The 13487-nt window shown below is 52.6% G+C and overlaps 5 protein-coding genes across 5 annotated transcripts; 3 read left to right on the top strand and 2 right to left on the bottom strand.

Annotated features, from left to right (window-relative positions):
• Positions 1-760: 760 nt before the first annotated feature.
• CCOS01_03837 (glycolipid anchored surface protein) lies at positions 761-2526 on the bottom strand (the record flags this gene model as incomplete). The annotated part of the gene is made up of 2 exons (XM_060452020.1): positions 761-2200; positions 2521-2526. The coding sequence occupies 2 exons, from the start codon at positions 2524-2526 to the stop codon at positions 761-763; spliced, it is 1446 nt and encodes a 481-aa protein (XP_060318285.1).
• A 2342-nt stretch (positions 2527-4868) lies between these two features.
• Positions 4869-5297, top strand: CCOS01_03836 (uncharacterized protein; the record flags this gene model as incomplete). Its single annotated transcript, XM_060452019.1, has 1 exon — positions 4869-5297. The coding sequence occupies one exon, from the start codon at positions 4869-4871 to the stop codon at positions 5295-5297; it is 429 nt and encodes a 142-aa protein (XP_060318284.1).
• Positions 5298-8462: 3165 nt separating this feature from the next.
• On the top strand, positions 8463-9425 carry CCOS01_03835 (guanylate kinase; the record flags this gene model as incomplete). Its single annotated transcript, XM_060452018.1, has 3 exons — positions 8463-8571; positions 8769-9088; positions 9168-9425. 3 exons carry the CDS (start codon positions 8463-8465, stop codon positions 9423-9425), a joined length of 687 nt encoding a protein of 228 aa, XP_060318283.1.
• Positions 9426-10230: 805 nt separating this feature from the next.
• Positions 10231-11402, bottom strand: CCOS01_03834 (septin; the record flags this gene model as incomplete). The annotated part of the gene is made up of 3 exons (XM_060452017.1): positions 10231-10560; positions 10614-11176; positions 11288-11402. The coding sequence occupies 3 exons, from the start codon at positions 11400-11402 to the stop codon at positions 10231-10233; spliced, it is 1008 nt and encodes a 335-aa protein (XP_060318282.1).
• Positions 11403-12245: 843 nt separating this feature from the next.
• Positions 12246-12715, top strand: CCOS01_03833 (ribosomal L32p family protein; the record flags this gene model as incomplete). Its single annotated transcript, XM_060452016.1, has 2 exons — positions 12246-12606; positions 12666-12715. 2 exons carry the CDS (start codon positions 12246-12248, stop codon positions 12713-12715), a joined length of 411 nt encoding a protein of 136 aa, XP_060318281.1.
• Positions 12716-13487: the final 772 nt, after the last annotated feature.

Raw genomic sequence — 13487 nt, 5'->3', positions numbered from 1 at the left:
TTGCTCTTACCTAGGAAGATTAAACAACGCCACGGGCAGGCACCTTACAATGGGATCAATCGGGTCTTGATCTTACACACTATCCATCTTGGATACGTCTGCTTAAGGTCAAAGTTCTTTTTATGATTTCAAAGTAGTAAGTCTCACGTTCCTTCCTTAATACTCCCTGTCTTCCCGCTATTTCTATAATAATCACTGACCATCTCGCTCAAGCCCTACATTCACGAATACGTCCAGGGCTGAAAGAACGTGACGGAGCGAACGGATCTCAGGGGGTTCAACCTCGACTTCTCTCCTTTTCCATGACGTTCAAAGGTCGGCATAGGTTAACGTAGATTGATGCCCTCCATCTCCGGTGCACACAGCTTCTAGACATGAGCCCAGCGCCCACCAGCATCTTGATGCCCCCCCTGCCAATCATATCCCGTGAGTACGTTATTTATATACGACGATACAGAATAGGCTGTCTCAGACGTGAGATCATACATCAAGATGCCCAAGATGTCTCTCTCAAACTATCGTGATACGTACGATCGCGAACCATCGCCAGTGTCAAGTTACACTAATTGGAAGGGTTTAGCTTGCACAAAATTCAAGCACTCATCACATCTAGTACGCCATAGCTCAAGTCTTAATAAGTATCAATTGAGGTTTATAAACAAACCGCGGGGAATCTATGATGCCAGAAAGAAACCAAGTCATTACCTCCAAACCTTCCTAATGAGCCACATACAACATCCAGCGTACGCTTCCAGAGCTTTTACAAGAACAAAAGAGCAAGCAGAGGTGCAGCAAGAGCGGCAACCTCGGGGCGCACTGCGATGCCGGCATTGGGGGTGGTGCTCGACGAAGGGGTGGAAGTGCCGGTAGGGGTGGAGGTGCCGGTGGCAGCAGGAATAGTAGTACCGCCAGTGTTAGTGCCGGGAGTGTTGGAGTCGGAGTCGGCAAGGGGAGAGACGGCGAGGCCAGTGATCTCCGTCTTTCCGTCAACATCGTAGACCTTGTGCTTGACGGTCCAGTCGGAGATGGAGATGATCTTGCCAGAGGGCTTGTTCTTGATACCGTTGTCGATGAGGTCCTGGCCACCAGGGGGAACGTCCGGCAGGGTGAAGTTGTTGTTAAATCCCTTCTCCTTGATCAGGGACGAGGCGCACTTGGGAGGGTCCGGAGAGGAGGAAGGAGCCTTAGTGGCCTGCAGGGTCTTGAAGTCGACCTTCTTGTACTGCGTGGCAAGGTTCTGGTAGTCAATGAGCAGCTTGACGGACTTATCGTCATTGACCTTGACGAGACCATAGTTGTTGTCCTCCTGGCTGTACTCGTAGACGAGACCTCCGGAGAAGACGGAGTTCATGTCGGAGCCATAGATGGAGCCAATCTCGGTGAAGGGGCGAGGGGTGACCTGGTTGCAGCCAAACTCGGAGAAGAAGACGGGCACAGAGGTGTCCTTCAGACTAGAGACGAGCTGGTCGTAGGTGGAGGTCTTGAAGCTGGAATCACCGCACCACGAGTAGGAGTTGAGGCCGAAGAGATCGATGCGGCTGGGGTCCTTGGCGTCTCCGTTCTCAGCACACTGCAGGTAGTTCCAGGAGTCGACGAGAATCTCGCGCACGTCAGCAGCGGAGTAACCGACGGGGATGGCGCGGTCGGAGTGCTTGGCGATGTAGTTCTTCAAGTCGCGAGTGACGGCGCGGAGGTACTGGGGAACGAACTCGGCCGTCTGAACGTTATTCATGACCTCATTGCCGGAGAAGAAGGCGAGGGTGTTGGGGTAGCTCTTGAAAGCCTCGACGATGGCGAAGGTGCGGTTGAGGTAGGCAGCGTAGTAGCTGGTCCAGGGCTCGAAACTCGTGATACTCTCGCCGACGAGGGGAGAGTTGACGTCGAGAATCATATACATGCCAGCTGCGTTAAAGACGGAAGCGCAAGCATCATGGTTCAAGTTGGGGTCCAGGTTGTAGACGCGGATGGCGTTGGCGCCCAGGCGCTGGAGAAGGGCAGCATCGCGCAGGCAAATGTCACCATCGCTGAGGGGGTCGCGACCGTGAGAAGGGTCGTAGCCGGCGCTGCCGCCAATCTGGTAGTCGACACCAACGATCTGGAACTTTTCGCCGCCCTCAGTGACGAAGGCATTGCCCTTGACGGTGAGAGACTTGACAGCGGCAGCCAGAGTCGCACTCAATGCGACAAGAGCAGTTTGGACCTGCAGATTGGCGCCAAATTAGATTAAAGTTACACGGTGATGTTGGTGTTGCAGCATGTCTTGGGGAAGGGACAGAAAAGGAACATGAGGGGGAGGGGGATCGACAGAATGTGGCGTCGCCAATGTACAGGATTCCGATGATGGCTCATGGGGATGTCTCTCCACATGAACCAACAGGAGAGGAACTTGGCTTGTCTCTTGCGCCCTGATCGACGCAGCGCGATGGATTGCTACAACGGTCGAAACGGTCGATTGGACCAAACGATCCAATGGAAGCGGCGTGGAGGAGGGATAGAAGAATAAAAAGGGCTACGACTTACAAGCATGGCTGCAATACTGGCAGGATTATTTCCAGGTAGTAGTGTTGGGCTGGTAGGCGTCGGGTATTAGACGTGTGTAGTCGTAGAAGTATTTGGTGAAGTCGTTATTCTTCGTTTGGTCGTGCCTTTAGTCTAAAAGGTGGGACGAAATCCAAGAGAGCGTCGAGAAGATGAATGTGGGTATTTGTGGTGAGCCAAGGCAAGGCAAGAAAATGAGAATTGAGACACTAAAAAGGGTCCAAAAAGGAAACAATTCTTCTGTGGATTTGCGGATGTGGTTTGAGAGAGTGACGAGAAACGAAAAGAGGAACGAGGTGTGTGTGAAGTGGTTGGAGGAGGGTGCTGTGTGTGGTTGTGTGTACGGTGCTTTTCTTCCTTTTACACAGACGAACAATACAGGCGCGACTCTGTCGAGCGAGTTGTTGCAGACTGCAAACAATGAGAGAGGTCTCCAGACGGATTCGTGGAGAGAAAAGAGAAACGAGACCAGGTGCAACAGACAGTCTCTGGGCTAATAAGAGGAGGCAAGTAATAGTAATAAGAAGGAGGAGCAACGGCGAAACTTGACACGGCGAGGGAACTTAGGGAAGTCGTGACATGTAAATTAAAAATGGAAAAGGCACCTTGGCTCCCGCCTGCTGGATACGATGCTCACTGCTTTTGTCTCATCTCGGCCTAGCGTCACACAATCTCTCCCACCTCACCTTTGCACCTTCTTCTCTCCCACCCTCGATGTACCTTTTCTATTCCGTACCTTTACCGTGATACTTTGCCTCAGGGTTCACCTCACGGTAAGAACGGTAAACAAGTATACTCCGTCAGGTACCTTACTGCCACAAGCAAAGAAAAAGAAAGAACCACAAGGACAATGATGTCTCTCCGTCCCATCTCGAGTCCCCCGGCACTTCCCTCCAAGTCTCTCGGACCTTGAGGCTTGCTCTCACATCACCGTCTCATCTCTGCTCACCTGTCCAGCCCATCTATTGGCTCCTTCGCCTCTGCGCCCCCCCTGTTGCGAGTCAAAAACAAGTCGAATTGGTTTCCGTCTCGCAGGCGGCCTTAGCCCCCGCCCCGTCGTCGACTTTTCCAGACCGACGGTCCTATCTTTACAACCATACGGAGTACTTTTCGCCAGATCGCCGTCATTAGCTCGCGACTTTGCCTACGTTGTAGAGTCTGCTTTACTAATTGCCTTTCTTTCCGTTTGTTGTCGTCCAGCCACACCCGCCATACAAACTCTCTACTCGCGAGGTCACACACACACACACACAGCCTCTCGGCATCACAGTTCCTGAAGCAAGGCCCTTCTCTCCCACACCTACAGGACTGGGAAGCGTCAGAGACCACCCCTCTCTCCACAGTCAAAAGTCCCAAACGCGAAAGAAGCGAAAGAAAGAAGAGAACATGGGATGGCCCGGACAACTCGCTGATCCGGGCGTAGACTGAACAGACATGGGCAATTCGCAACAACTCAACGAGCAAATCAGTGGACGAGAGCGAGGGGCGCTGACTAGTCGCCCACTTTCTCCTCTCTGCATATGCTAAAGCTTGGCTTCTCATTACTTTCCCAGCCTAAACTAATCTCCTTGTTGGTCCTCGGGCTCGTTTATCTGCAGGGCCGCTGGGGTCCATTCCCATGCTGCAGGGCTCCATCTCTTGGGCCTTCCTCTTACGAACAGACGACATGCGCCCGAGAGGCACCGTCTTTCAATAATATTTGCTGGTCATGTGAGTTGATGTTGTTTACAGTGACAGGTCCGAGTCTGCTTTCAACGTCACCACTCAGAAAGACATCTCCCGGAAGAGACAGTCCCCTTCGAAACCGTGTGAGACATACTTGTTCAAGCTTTCCTAGGACAATGCGCCCCGACTAGCCAACAGGAGACTCTGAGACACGGGGAACGGGCGAAGTCGATTGATTGACAGAACGAACCACGGCCAATTCTGAACTTTCGCATTCTTCTCCCCTTCCACCACTGAACATATCCGATGTTTTCACCTCAGCATGGTGTCATCTCTACGCTACTTTTCCAGGGTCCGCCTGGTACATCTGCCTTTGTGGCGAGCCAAAACCGCCTCAGCGCTCGGGCAAACCGCTGTCTCTGTAACTCTCTTCCCCAAAGAAGACACTCGGGAACCCAGAGACGGTTGTTTTGAGACGATTTTGCCTTTGGTCAGTACCCAACTTGGTTCTTTGTTCCACGCACTACCAACCACGTGAACCCGACAACCTCCCGATCTGGCTGGCCTAGCTGGCGGCTGGTCCAACCGCCAATTGGAATTTTGGGCTTAGGTTTCTTGCGGCTGATTTTCTAGGCTGTGTTGGTGGAGATGACGAAGCCTTGTCGATGCGCAAAATGGTTTCTCAGCGCTGGTCTTTCACAAGCCACCGTACCTTAGCAGTTGTTCTGCGCCGAAAGTTCGTGCTACCATACGAGATCCAGGAACACAAATCACCCCGTTCGTTTGCCTCCCTTCTGCCCCCATCGACTAGTGTCGTTAGTAGCGCCCTACCAGCTGCAAGGCACGAGACTACAGCGGCTGCGGGCGGTGCATCGCATATCACGGCATGGCATGGAAAACGCGGGTGTCCCGCGTGCCGTGGAGCCGCTGGGCCCGTTGAACACGAAAGGAAATCCTGTCGCAAGTGGTACTCCGCCAGAAGTCAACCACTTTGGATGCCCCATTACTGCCGTCCCCGTGACTGGCTCTTTACGATGGGGTTCAAAAAGATTGCACTTGCCAGCGGCCCAGCACATCGTATTTCGGCCGGGTGAATGGGTCCTGTCCAGCACAAGTGCTTGATTGTGATAGACTCGCATCCCCCTGCTGGGCCCCCACATGCAAATTATTACCTCACTCACCAAACGGCCCCCATCTTATTTGACTCTTGGCGGGGGGAAGGAATATTTCACTCACTAACCAGGGGGGGCGGGGGCATGGGAAGCAACCGACCGGTAGACACGGCCCCGCCCGGCACCTTGGTTCCGTGCCGTGATCGGGTCCGACGGCCGACCTTCCCGACCAACACTCACCGTTTGTGGCATCGCCACTACATTCTTGCCTGCACTATCCGGCATCTTCAACCGAGCCTTTTGCGTTCCAATGCAGGCTACGTGGCGTCGACCCCGGATTTGGGGGCCGGGCAGATGGCCCAGGGTACTCCAGAATGCCGTGGGCCGGCAATCGAAGCTCACCGTTGGCTAAGCCTAGCTGTCATCTTGATCTGTGTTTCTATTTTAAGCACCCTCTCACCACCGATGTTGCATTCTCGAGTTCATTGAAGCTCTTCAGAGGCTTCGCCATCACAAGATATGCAAGTCTCGGGGCTCCAGGCCAGTGCCGTATCCACAAACTCGACATTCTTGCCATTTCGCCGGCAACATCAACACCAACCACCACAATTGTGCGGCACTTCCACAGCCTGAGAGATCAACAGCCGCCATCCAGATCAACGAAGAAACATGTGAAAGGAGTCTGGCCCCATCCATCATGCGGGGTCGGATTGGACGGGATCGTTCCCGCGCTCACAGGGGCTGCGCCGCGCTCTGAATGCCCTCGATTGCCATTTCATACGCTTTCAGGTTGATTGTAATTTGCTGCCAAGAACTGGGACACTTTTTGATTACGTGGCTTATCGTGACGAAGACAGGTTGAGCCTCCAGCTATAATGACTATTTCCTACTTGTGGCTGGGAGATACTTGCAGTGTATATATGTGGTATGCCAGTCGGCTATATCGGAAGATGGAAGGATATAGGTGACGATCCCGTTGCCGTTTCCCGAGCCGTTCCCATCGATCAAACAAAGACACTGACGTAGGATTCCATCATAGATTAATCAGACAGCAGGTGGCATACATCAGAGACGAGGGCTAGAGAGCTGACGCAAAACATTGTTGTCTTTTCGCTCTCGAGAATCATCTTCGTACTTGAAGAATTCAATCACTTATCAAGGCACTCTAACAAGGACCGAACGACTTTTTGTGATCAGTAGTAAGATCCACAACAGTGTGATAGTTTACATATCTCCTGTATAGCCCGTAGTCTATTTCAAGGGGAATCTCCAGCCTACCTGTTCGACGGTGTGTAGTCCTCTGACTCCTTTCCATGATTCGACCTTGTCATTCTGAGATCTACACAGACAAACCATCTGTTTCCTGTGTGGCATCATACCTTTGAGCTATGTATGACTTTTCAAATCGTGATTCAAGGGTGACGAAGGCGCCGATCGCGTCTTCTCAAAAGGTAGACATGGTGGAGTTTGCGAGGAGGCGACAGCACAGTGAGACTTCTCCTCTGATGGATCATGTGTTCTACGAAAGATTCATTTGCGGTTCCAATGTAGGTCCGTCGGTAAACGATTTCGCGCCATCGAAGTTGCCTTTGCATTGAGATACGTTGCGAAGCAGCAATGTAGCGATCACCGATAGAGGCCGACAGGAACAATGATATTCCTTTTACGACCGGCATCAAGCTGAAACAAAAAAATCCTTGAATAGTTGACACGAGGTGTTCTGATTTAGTTCACATCGTCTTGTGGTCTCAGAAGGCGGCAGATCGAAGAGACGGTGTCCTGGTAGGTAGTTTCTCGTCTCCCCCCTTTGGAGAAGGGAGTGCGACGATAGAGGTTTTCAACGCTTACTACATTCCCCCGGAGTTTCCGAGCTAGATCTGGATGAACTCTTTGAAAGAGTTCACATAGTATGTGAGACTTTGGATCTGACCTGCTTCCAATACACATGGGCATTTGGGTCTGGTGAATCAGGTTACTACTTGGGAACGACACTGGGAGAGCATCATGGAATGGTAACGATACCCAGTAGAATTAGCAACTTGACTGATTGTATTTTTGCCTGAACATCAATAATAAATGCTGCGTCAGTCAATTGAGGATACATGAAGTACGTGTTCTCTTCGAGATTCCTAACACCGTCAACGGCTTGATGTTGTACTTGCTGATCAAAGGTCGTGGAAAGTCGTGTTCTCATTGAGTCCAGGTATTTGTTTCGTATTCTTTCTACGTTGTAAGCTGAGCCTGGATTTACGACCCTTCTACCACCGTTTCTATGAGTTGAGTCCTAACCCAGTTATCCTGGCTGTGACATGAAAGATGCCAAGAGCAGCATGAGTCAGGACGAATTATCAATGAGTTTGCGAGATTTGACTTAACGAATAAGGTAGGAAACGTATTATTTCACTGATGATATACAGCCATGCTTAGAAGTTGAAGGGAAATCACATATGTAGTCAAGCCTACCTTACATAGGTACTTGGTCAAGACCATAACTTGATCATACCCTCACACTGAATTCAGCGTCAACTTAGCGCTGAAAGCCCATTGAAAGTAAGTAAAGAAACTATAGAAGCTGCTCAGCTTATGCAATTCATTCAAGGTAAGGCTCGAGCTTCTGGAAAGCAGTGTTGACACCGCTACTTCGTCAGGGCAAAAGCAACGACCAAATGCAAGGGAGCAAATCAGAGACAAAGTAAACCCTGCCGCCATGCCCCCAACGGGCACCAACACACCGCCCCGCTGACTCATGAGGCGCCCAACGTTGACTCTTCAGCGGCATATGCCACCCCCAATTCTGCCGGCAGGAGCTTCCCCCCCACCACCATTGGATACCTTACCCTGCCGCGCAGTTACCACCTCACCTCAGTGTAGGTACTGCGTACAGCGAGTGTCACCGCGTCCCCCAACTCCCGCCGTGCCTGTCTGTGTCCGGTCCAGTCCCGTCAACCCCCTTCCTCCACCTCTCCCGCCTCTGAGGCTTGTGACTGTCCAGACCGCCCGTCCTAACCCGCTCTCATCCAGTCTGCCCCTCCTCTGCCCCCTTGCCGACCACCGCCGCCGTGCCCGTAGACCTACTGAAACTTTCGAGGCTAGCGAGCGCAGTTCTTGCTTCTCCCTTGGAGCCCTCCTTGACCGATACTCCATCTAATGTTGCCCCGCCTCCGACCATTTACCCAGGCCTTCTCACGACAACCTCCACTGACAAGATTCATACCCAAAAGCCAATCGTTTCGTTTCGCAAGCACAATGGCGCCAGGTAAGCTTCACCACTATCCTTCCATACATCGTCACTTCCTCACCCAAACCTCTGAATCACGGCCCAATTCACCTCTGCCCCTCCCACTTCTCTCCCTCTCCCAAGCCCGGTGCAAGACACATTCTCTCCCCAGAAGGAACGAGGAAACAAAGGAAGGCATAAACTTCACACAAGACTAACTCATCCAAAAATGACAGTCCTCCCCTCCGACCGCAGACCAATCGTCATCTCCGGCCCCTCGGGCGTCGGCAAGGGCACCCTCTACAAGCTCCTCTTCGAGCGCCACCCAGACTCCTTCGCCCTCTCCGTCTCCCACACCACCCGCGGCCCGCGACCCGGCGAGGCGGACGGCGTCGACTACCACTTTGTCACAAAGGACGCCTTTGACGACCTCGTCAGCAAGGACGGCTTCGTCGAGCACGCGACCTTTGGCAGCAACTCGTACGGCACCTCAAAGGCCACCATTGAGGAGCAGTCCGCCAAGGGCAAGCTCGTCGTTCTCGACATCGAGATGGAGGTACGTTTTTGCTTTATACACACCTCTTTCCCCTCCAACCAGGAATTTCCAATACTGACCGTGGGGTTCAAACATCTAGGGAGTCAAGCAAATCAAGACGTCAAACTTCCCCGCCCGCTACGTCTTCATCGCGCCCCCCTCAGAAGAAGTGCTCGAGAAGCGCCTCCGCGGCCGCGGCACCGAGAAGGAAGAAAACATCCAGAAGCGTCTCGCGCAAGCCAAGCTCGAGCTGGCCTACTCCAAAACACCCGGCGTTCACGATCTGGTTATTGTCAACGACGACCTCGAGAAGGCCTACAAGACTCTCGAGGACTTTGTCTACAACCCTTCTCAGTAGAGAGACCATGACAACGAGGGCGGATAAGAGAGATAGAGAGCGAGAGGGAGGTTCGGATCGGATGGCATGGTGACGGGGCGTTGGAAACTGAATATCCTTTAAGAGTTCACAAATGGTCTGTGGATTTTCTTCATAGCACGGGCGGTCATTGTGAGCATATATACACACATGAGAGCGTATAAAAGCAATCCATAGAGCCACATCTACACGTGGCAGAAACCTCTGGCTATTTATTGCCGTACTCGGGACAGAGGAATACACATCACAAGAAACATCCAAGCCCGCAAGTCATAAGCCATGTCGGTTGTATTCCACGAGGTATCGAAACGAACTCTCTATCAGAGTACGAATGGATTAAAGTGTAAGAAGAAAATGGGGGTACAAGTGAAGCCGAGCTTGAAATGCTGCTTTAAAAAAGCCGAAATAAGAAAACAGTAGAAGTGCGTCCAGCTGATGAGGCGGAAAGGGGGAATATTGGACTATTTTCGCCAGCACGAGTACTTAAACAACGACCATGAAGCCTAGAGAAGGGGGTATGGGCCTATATCCGTGCGCCACGCAAGCATATTCGAGCCTCCCATGCGGAATCACTTCCGCCAAGTTTTACCATGGACGTAGCGGTTGCTACCTCCCCTCAGCATTACTGGTCGATGCAGCATCCGCATGCTGTCGAGGCGGTACCGTGCCTGTTCTTTTGTTGGTCTGCGCATAACACCATGAGATTGAAAGTCGTCAGAAGCCCAGCTGCCCAAGAATATCATGGCCGTCAGGCGCCTCGAGTAGGTGGGGGTGGGATATCCGTAAACTAGTATCCGTTCAAGGTCATTCGTTGAGAGTTTCGGCTGAGCTCACGGTCAGCAGCAGGGCTGATGGGTCTGCTACCTCCACCGTGCGCGCTGCTCTCCTTGAGCGCAAGCAATTGCTTGGCACGGAAAGTCTCGTAGTGAATCTGCGAGGTGGTCTCGATGAGATCCTGGAGATGGGTGCGGAGAAGGAAGTTTCTCAGGTAGACGAATTCGCAGTGGTTCTCGTCCTCAACGTTGATGACACCCCACCGGTTCTGGCGACCGCGAACCTGCTTGCCGTTGACAATGATGGACTTTTCGGAGCCGACGACGGCGAAGGGAACGAGATCCTGTGGGGTCTATTAGCAATTGGAATGTGCGCGAGCCAAATGGCATGACTGACCTTGATCTGGGTGTTCAAGCTGCGCTCCTCGTCGTCAAACTCGTCGTTGTCGTACGGGTACATCTTGAGGTTGTGGAAAGCGAACTCCTCCTTGATACGCTCCTTGAACTCCTGGCGCTCCTCAAGAGTCAGGGTGTCGGACTTGGCAATAACGGGGACGACGTTGACGACATCGGACAGCTTCTTCAGGACGACAATGTCGATGGGCTTCAGGGAGTGGCCCGAGGGTTGAATGAAGAAGAGGCAGGCGTGGATGCGGGTGTCTTGGATGTAACGCTCTCGCTGAGCGGTGAGCTCCTTTCGCAAGTAAGCGGAGTGTTGGTCCTTGATGTACTTGACGATGGGATCCCAGCAGCGGTCGTTGTTGACCAGGTCGCCGTATCCGGGGGTGTCGACGATGTTGAGGCGCAGACGGACGCCATTCTCCTCGATCATGTGGGAGACGGCCTGGATCTCGGTGGTAGAGCGGACGGGCTCATCGGGCATCAAACGACCCTTGGAGTCGATGAGGTGGGAGGCGAAGATGGTGTTGATCAGGGTGGACTTGCCCAGACCAGTCTGGCCTATATCATGGAAACACGAGATGCAATTAGTCGATTGCCGACGCGACATAGGGGGACAATCCAGCTTGCTAGGCCAGTGATTGTGATCTGGGGTTGCGGGGAATAACTTACCGACACAGATGACGTTGAACTGGAAGCCTCTCTTCAGGAGCTTCTTCTCAATCTGGGACGTGATGCTGTCGAAACCGACATGGGTCTGGGGGAAGATGGTTTGAGGCTGCGCCATTGTGATAGCTTTTCCGCAAGGGAGCGAGAGTGAACGGTGCGCGTGAGTGTGTGCTTTTAAGGAGTGAAGTTGAGATACGTTTCTGTGTTCCAAGAAGGGTATCTAGTACTCGAACTCGAATTGCGGCCTCGTCAAGGGGGAGGAGAGACGGAGCTGGAGAAGGCGATGGGCAGGGAGAGAGGAAAAAGAGGATCACGAGGTTGGCGGATGTTTCTGAAGGACAGAAGCCGGTGAATGAGAATGAGCCCAGGTGGGCAAGTCAACCAAATGATTTGGCCCAACCAAGGGTAATTTCCTCTCTCGCTGGCACTTGCTTGCTACCCGTCCCCGTCCACCCCCCCAGTGCCCCCCGTGTCCTGTCTGCCAGGCACTGGCTGTCGCCGTTGGCTGCAGCTAATAGGTTGCTCCTTCCACTCCAGCAAACAAATAATTTCCCTGCAGGGAGGTAGGTGCAGGGGGTGTGGGAGGGAAAGGGGAAAAGGGGTCTCCATCACCTTGATTGGCTGATGGCGGTCTGTGCACCTTCAAAGCTGTGATTGGCTGGCAGATCTCAATTGACAGCTCCCCGGTCGCAAGCCGTTTTTTTTTTTCCGGCTTGGAATGGAACAAGCTTGAGCCTCGCGATGTGCACGACAGTGGTGTAGCAGCAGCTTCAACGTGGATACACATTTTCACGACAGAACATCTACGCAGCCACGAACCCTCGATACCCGGCAGCAAAACAAATCTCGGCCCGAATCAATATCGTCGTCTACAAAGAACCCCGGTTCTACTTTTGGCAGTCCCTGACTTCCCAACAACCCCTCCATTAGAGCTCGAAACGATCGATCACCATCCCAAAAAATGGCAGCCATCGCCATGGGCGCGCAGCCTTTGCGCATGACCTCCCTCTTCCCCCGCATCTCCGCGCCAGCCTTCGCTCAGTCACCAAGAATCCTCTCCCTCTACACACGCCAAGTCACCAACTCGTTCCTCCCGGCGCTCTCCTTCGCGCTCCCGGCTTTCAACCTCAACATCCCCGCCTGGCTCGGCGGCATCTGGGAGTCCATCCTGCGAGCGGTACCCAAGAAGAAGACCTCTCACTCGAAGAAGAGACACAGGCAGATGGCAGGCAAGGCGTTGCAGGATGTCAAGTCTCTGTGCAAGTGCCCAGGCTGCGGCCAGATCAAGAGGCAGCACGTGGTATGCCCACACTGCCTGAGCAGTACGTCTCCCTTGCAAGAACCGTTCTTCGTACACGTCAAACTAACAACCATTGTGCAGAGATCAAGGATATGTGGAAAGAGGAGAACCCCTCAGGAAAGTTCGTTTAAATCGCCCAATGGCTGTGTAACATTTCGAGACGTGTATATTCAAGTGTACAATTGGTTAGCATACTTTGGCGTTTGGGACAATCCATCACCTTCTTCCGACGTGCCCAGCTGTCATCAGACCGGTTTTTACTGGTCATGAAATAGAGTGAAATGCCGCTGAAGCTTTGAAGCAAGGCTCGCCTCTACATCCGCCCCGAGTGGCTTGAAATTGTAGGCTGATCATCAAGTGGCGAATAAAGGTCCTCGAACTTCGTCTGGAGGTTGCGAATGTGTTCATCAGCGCACCTTTACAATGAATTTCAATGTGGCAAGCTCAGGTTTATCTACATGCCGCCGGGAACGTGGGCAAAAAGCAGGCGTTTGAAGGAGCCTATCACTAGGTACACGGCAAACATCACTTGATCGATATCTCATGATGGACTCGGGTACAAACAGTCGGAACTCCGACAATTGTGGAAAATATTGGCAAAACAACATCCCTATGAACGTACATCTCGTCTGTAGACCAAGGTCGATGTAGAAGAATGTCTCGAGCGGGCACGGCTTTTGAATACCAAAAGCAGAACTCGGTTACAACACGGAAAAACTGGATCCACGCGGTTTCGATGGCCGGGCCCGCTGAGATGGGGCCATCGACATCAACCTCGGTGATAGACACAGGTTATGCTGAGTTCCATTGTCTGCTGCACTCATTTGATGATGCTACTTGATCTCCCAAAGTTTGGCGCCTACAGAGGATTACTTCCTAAGCGAACTTTTACATCTGTTCCGC

This window comes from Colletotrichum costaricense, assembly GCF_030867565.1.
Source record: "Colletotrichum costaricense strain IMI 309622 chromosome Unknown Scaffold_3.1, whole genome shotgun sequence".
Classification (NCBI taxonomy): domain Eukaryota; kingdom Fungi; phylum Ascomycota; class Sordariomycetes; order Glomerellales; family Glomerellaceae; genus Colletotrichum; species Colletotrichum costaricense.
Note: the sequence above shows the minus strand (reverse complement) of the source record. Positions and strands in the feature narration are given on the sequence as shown.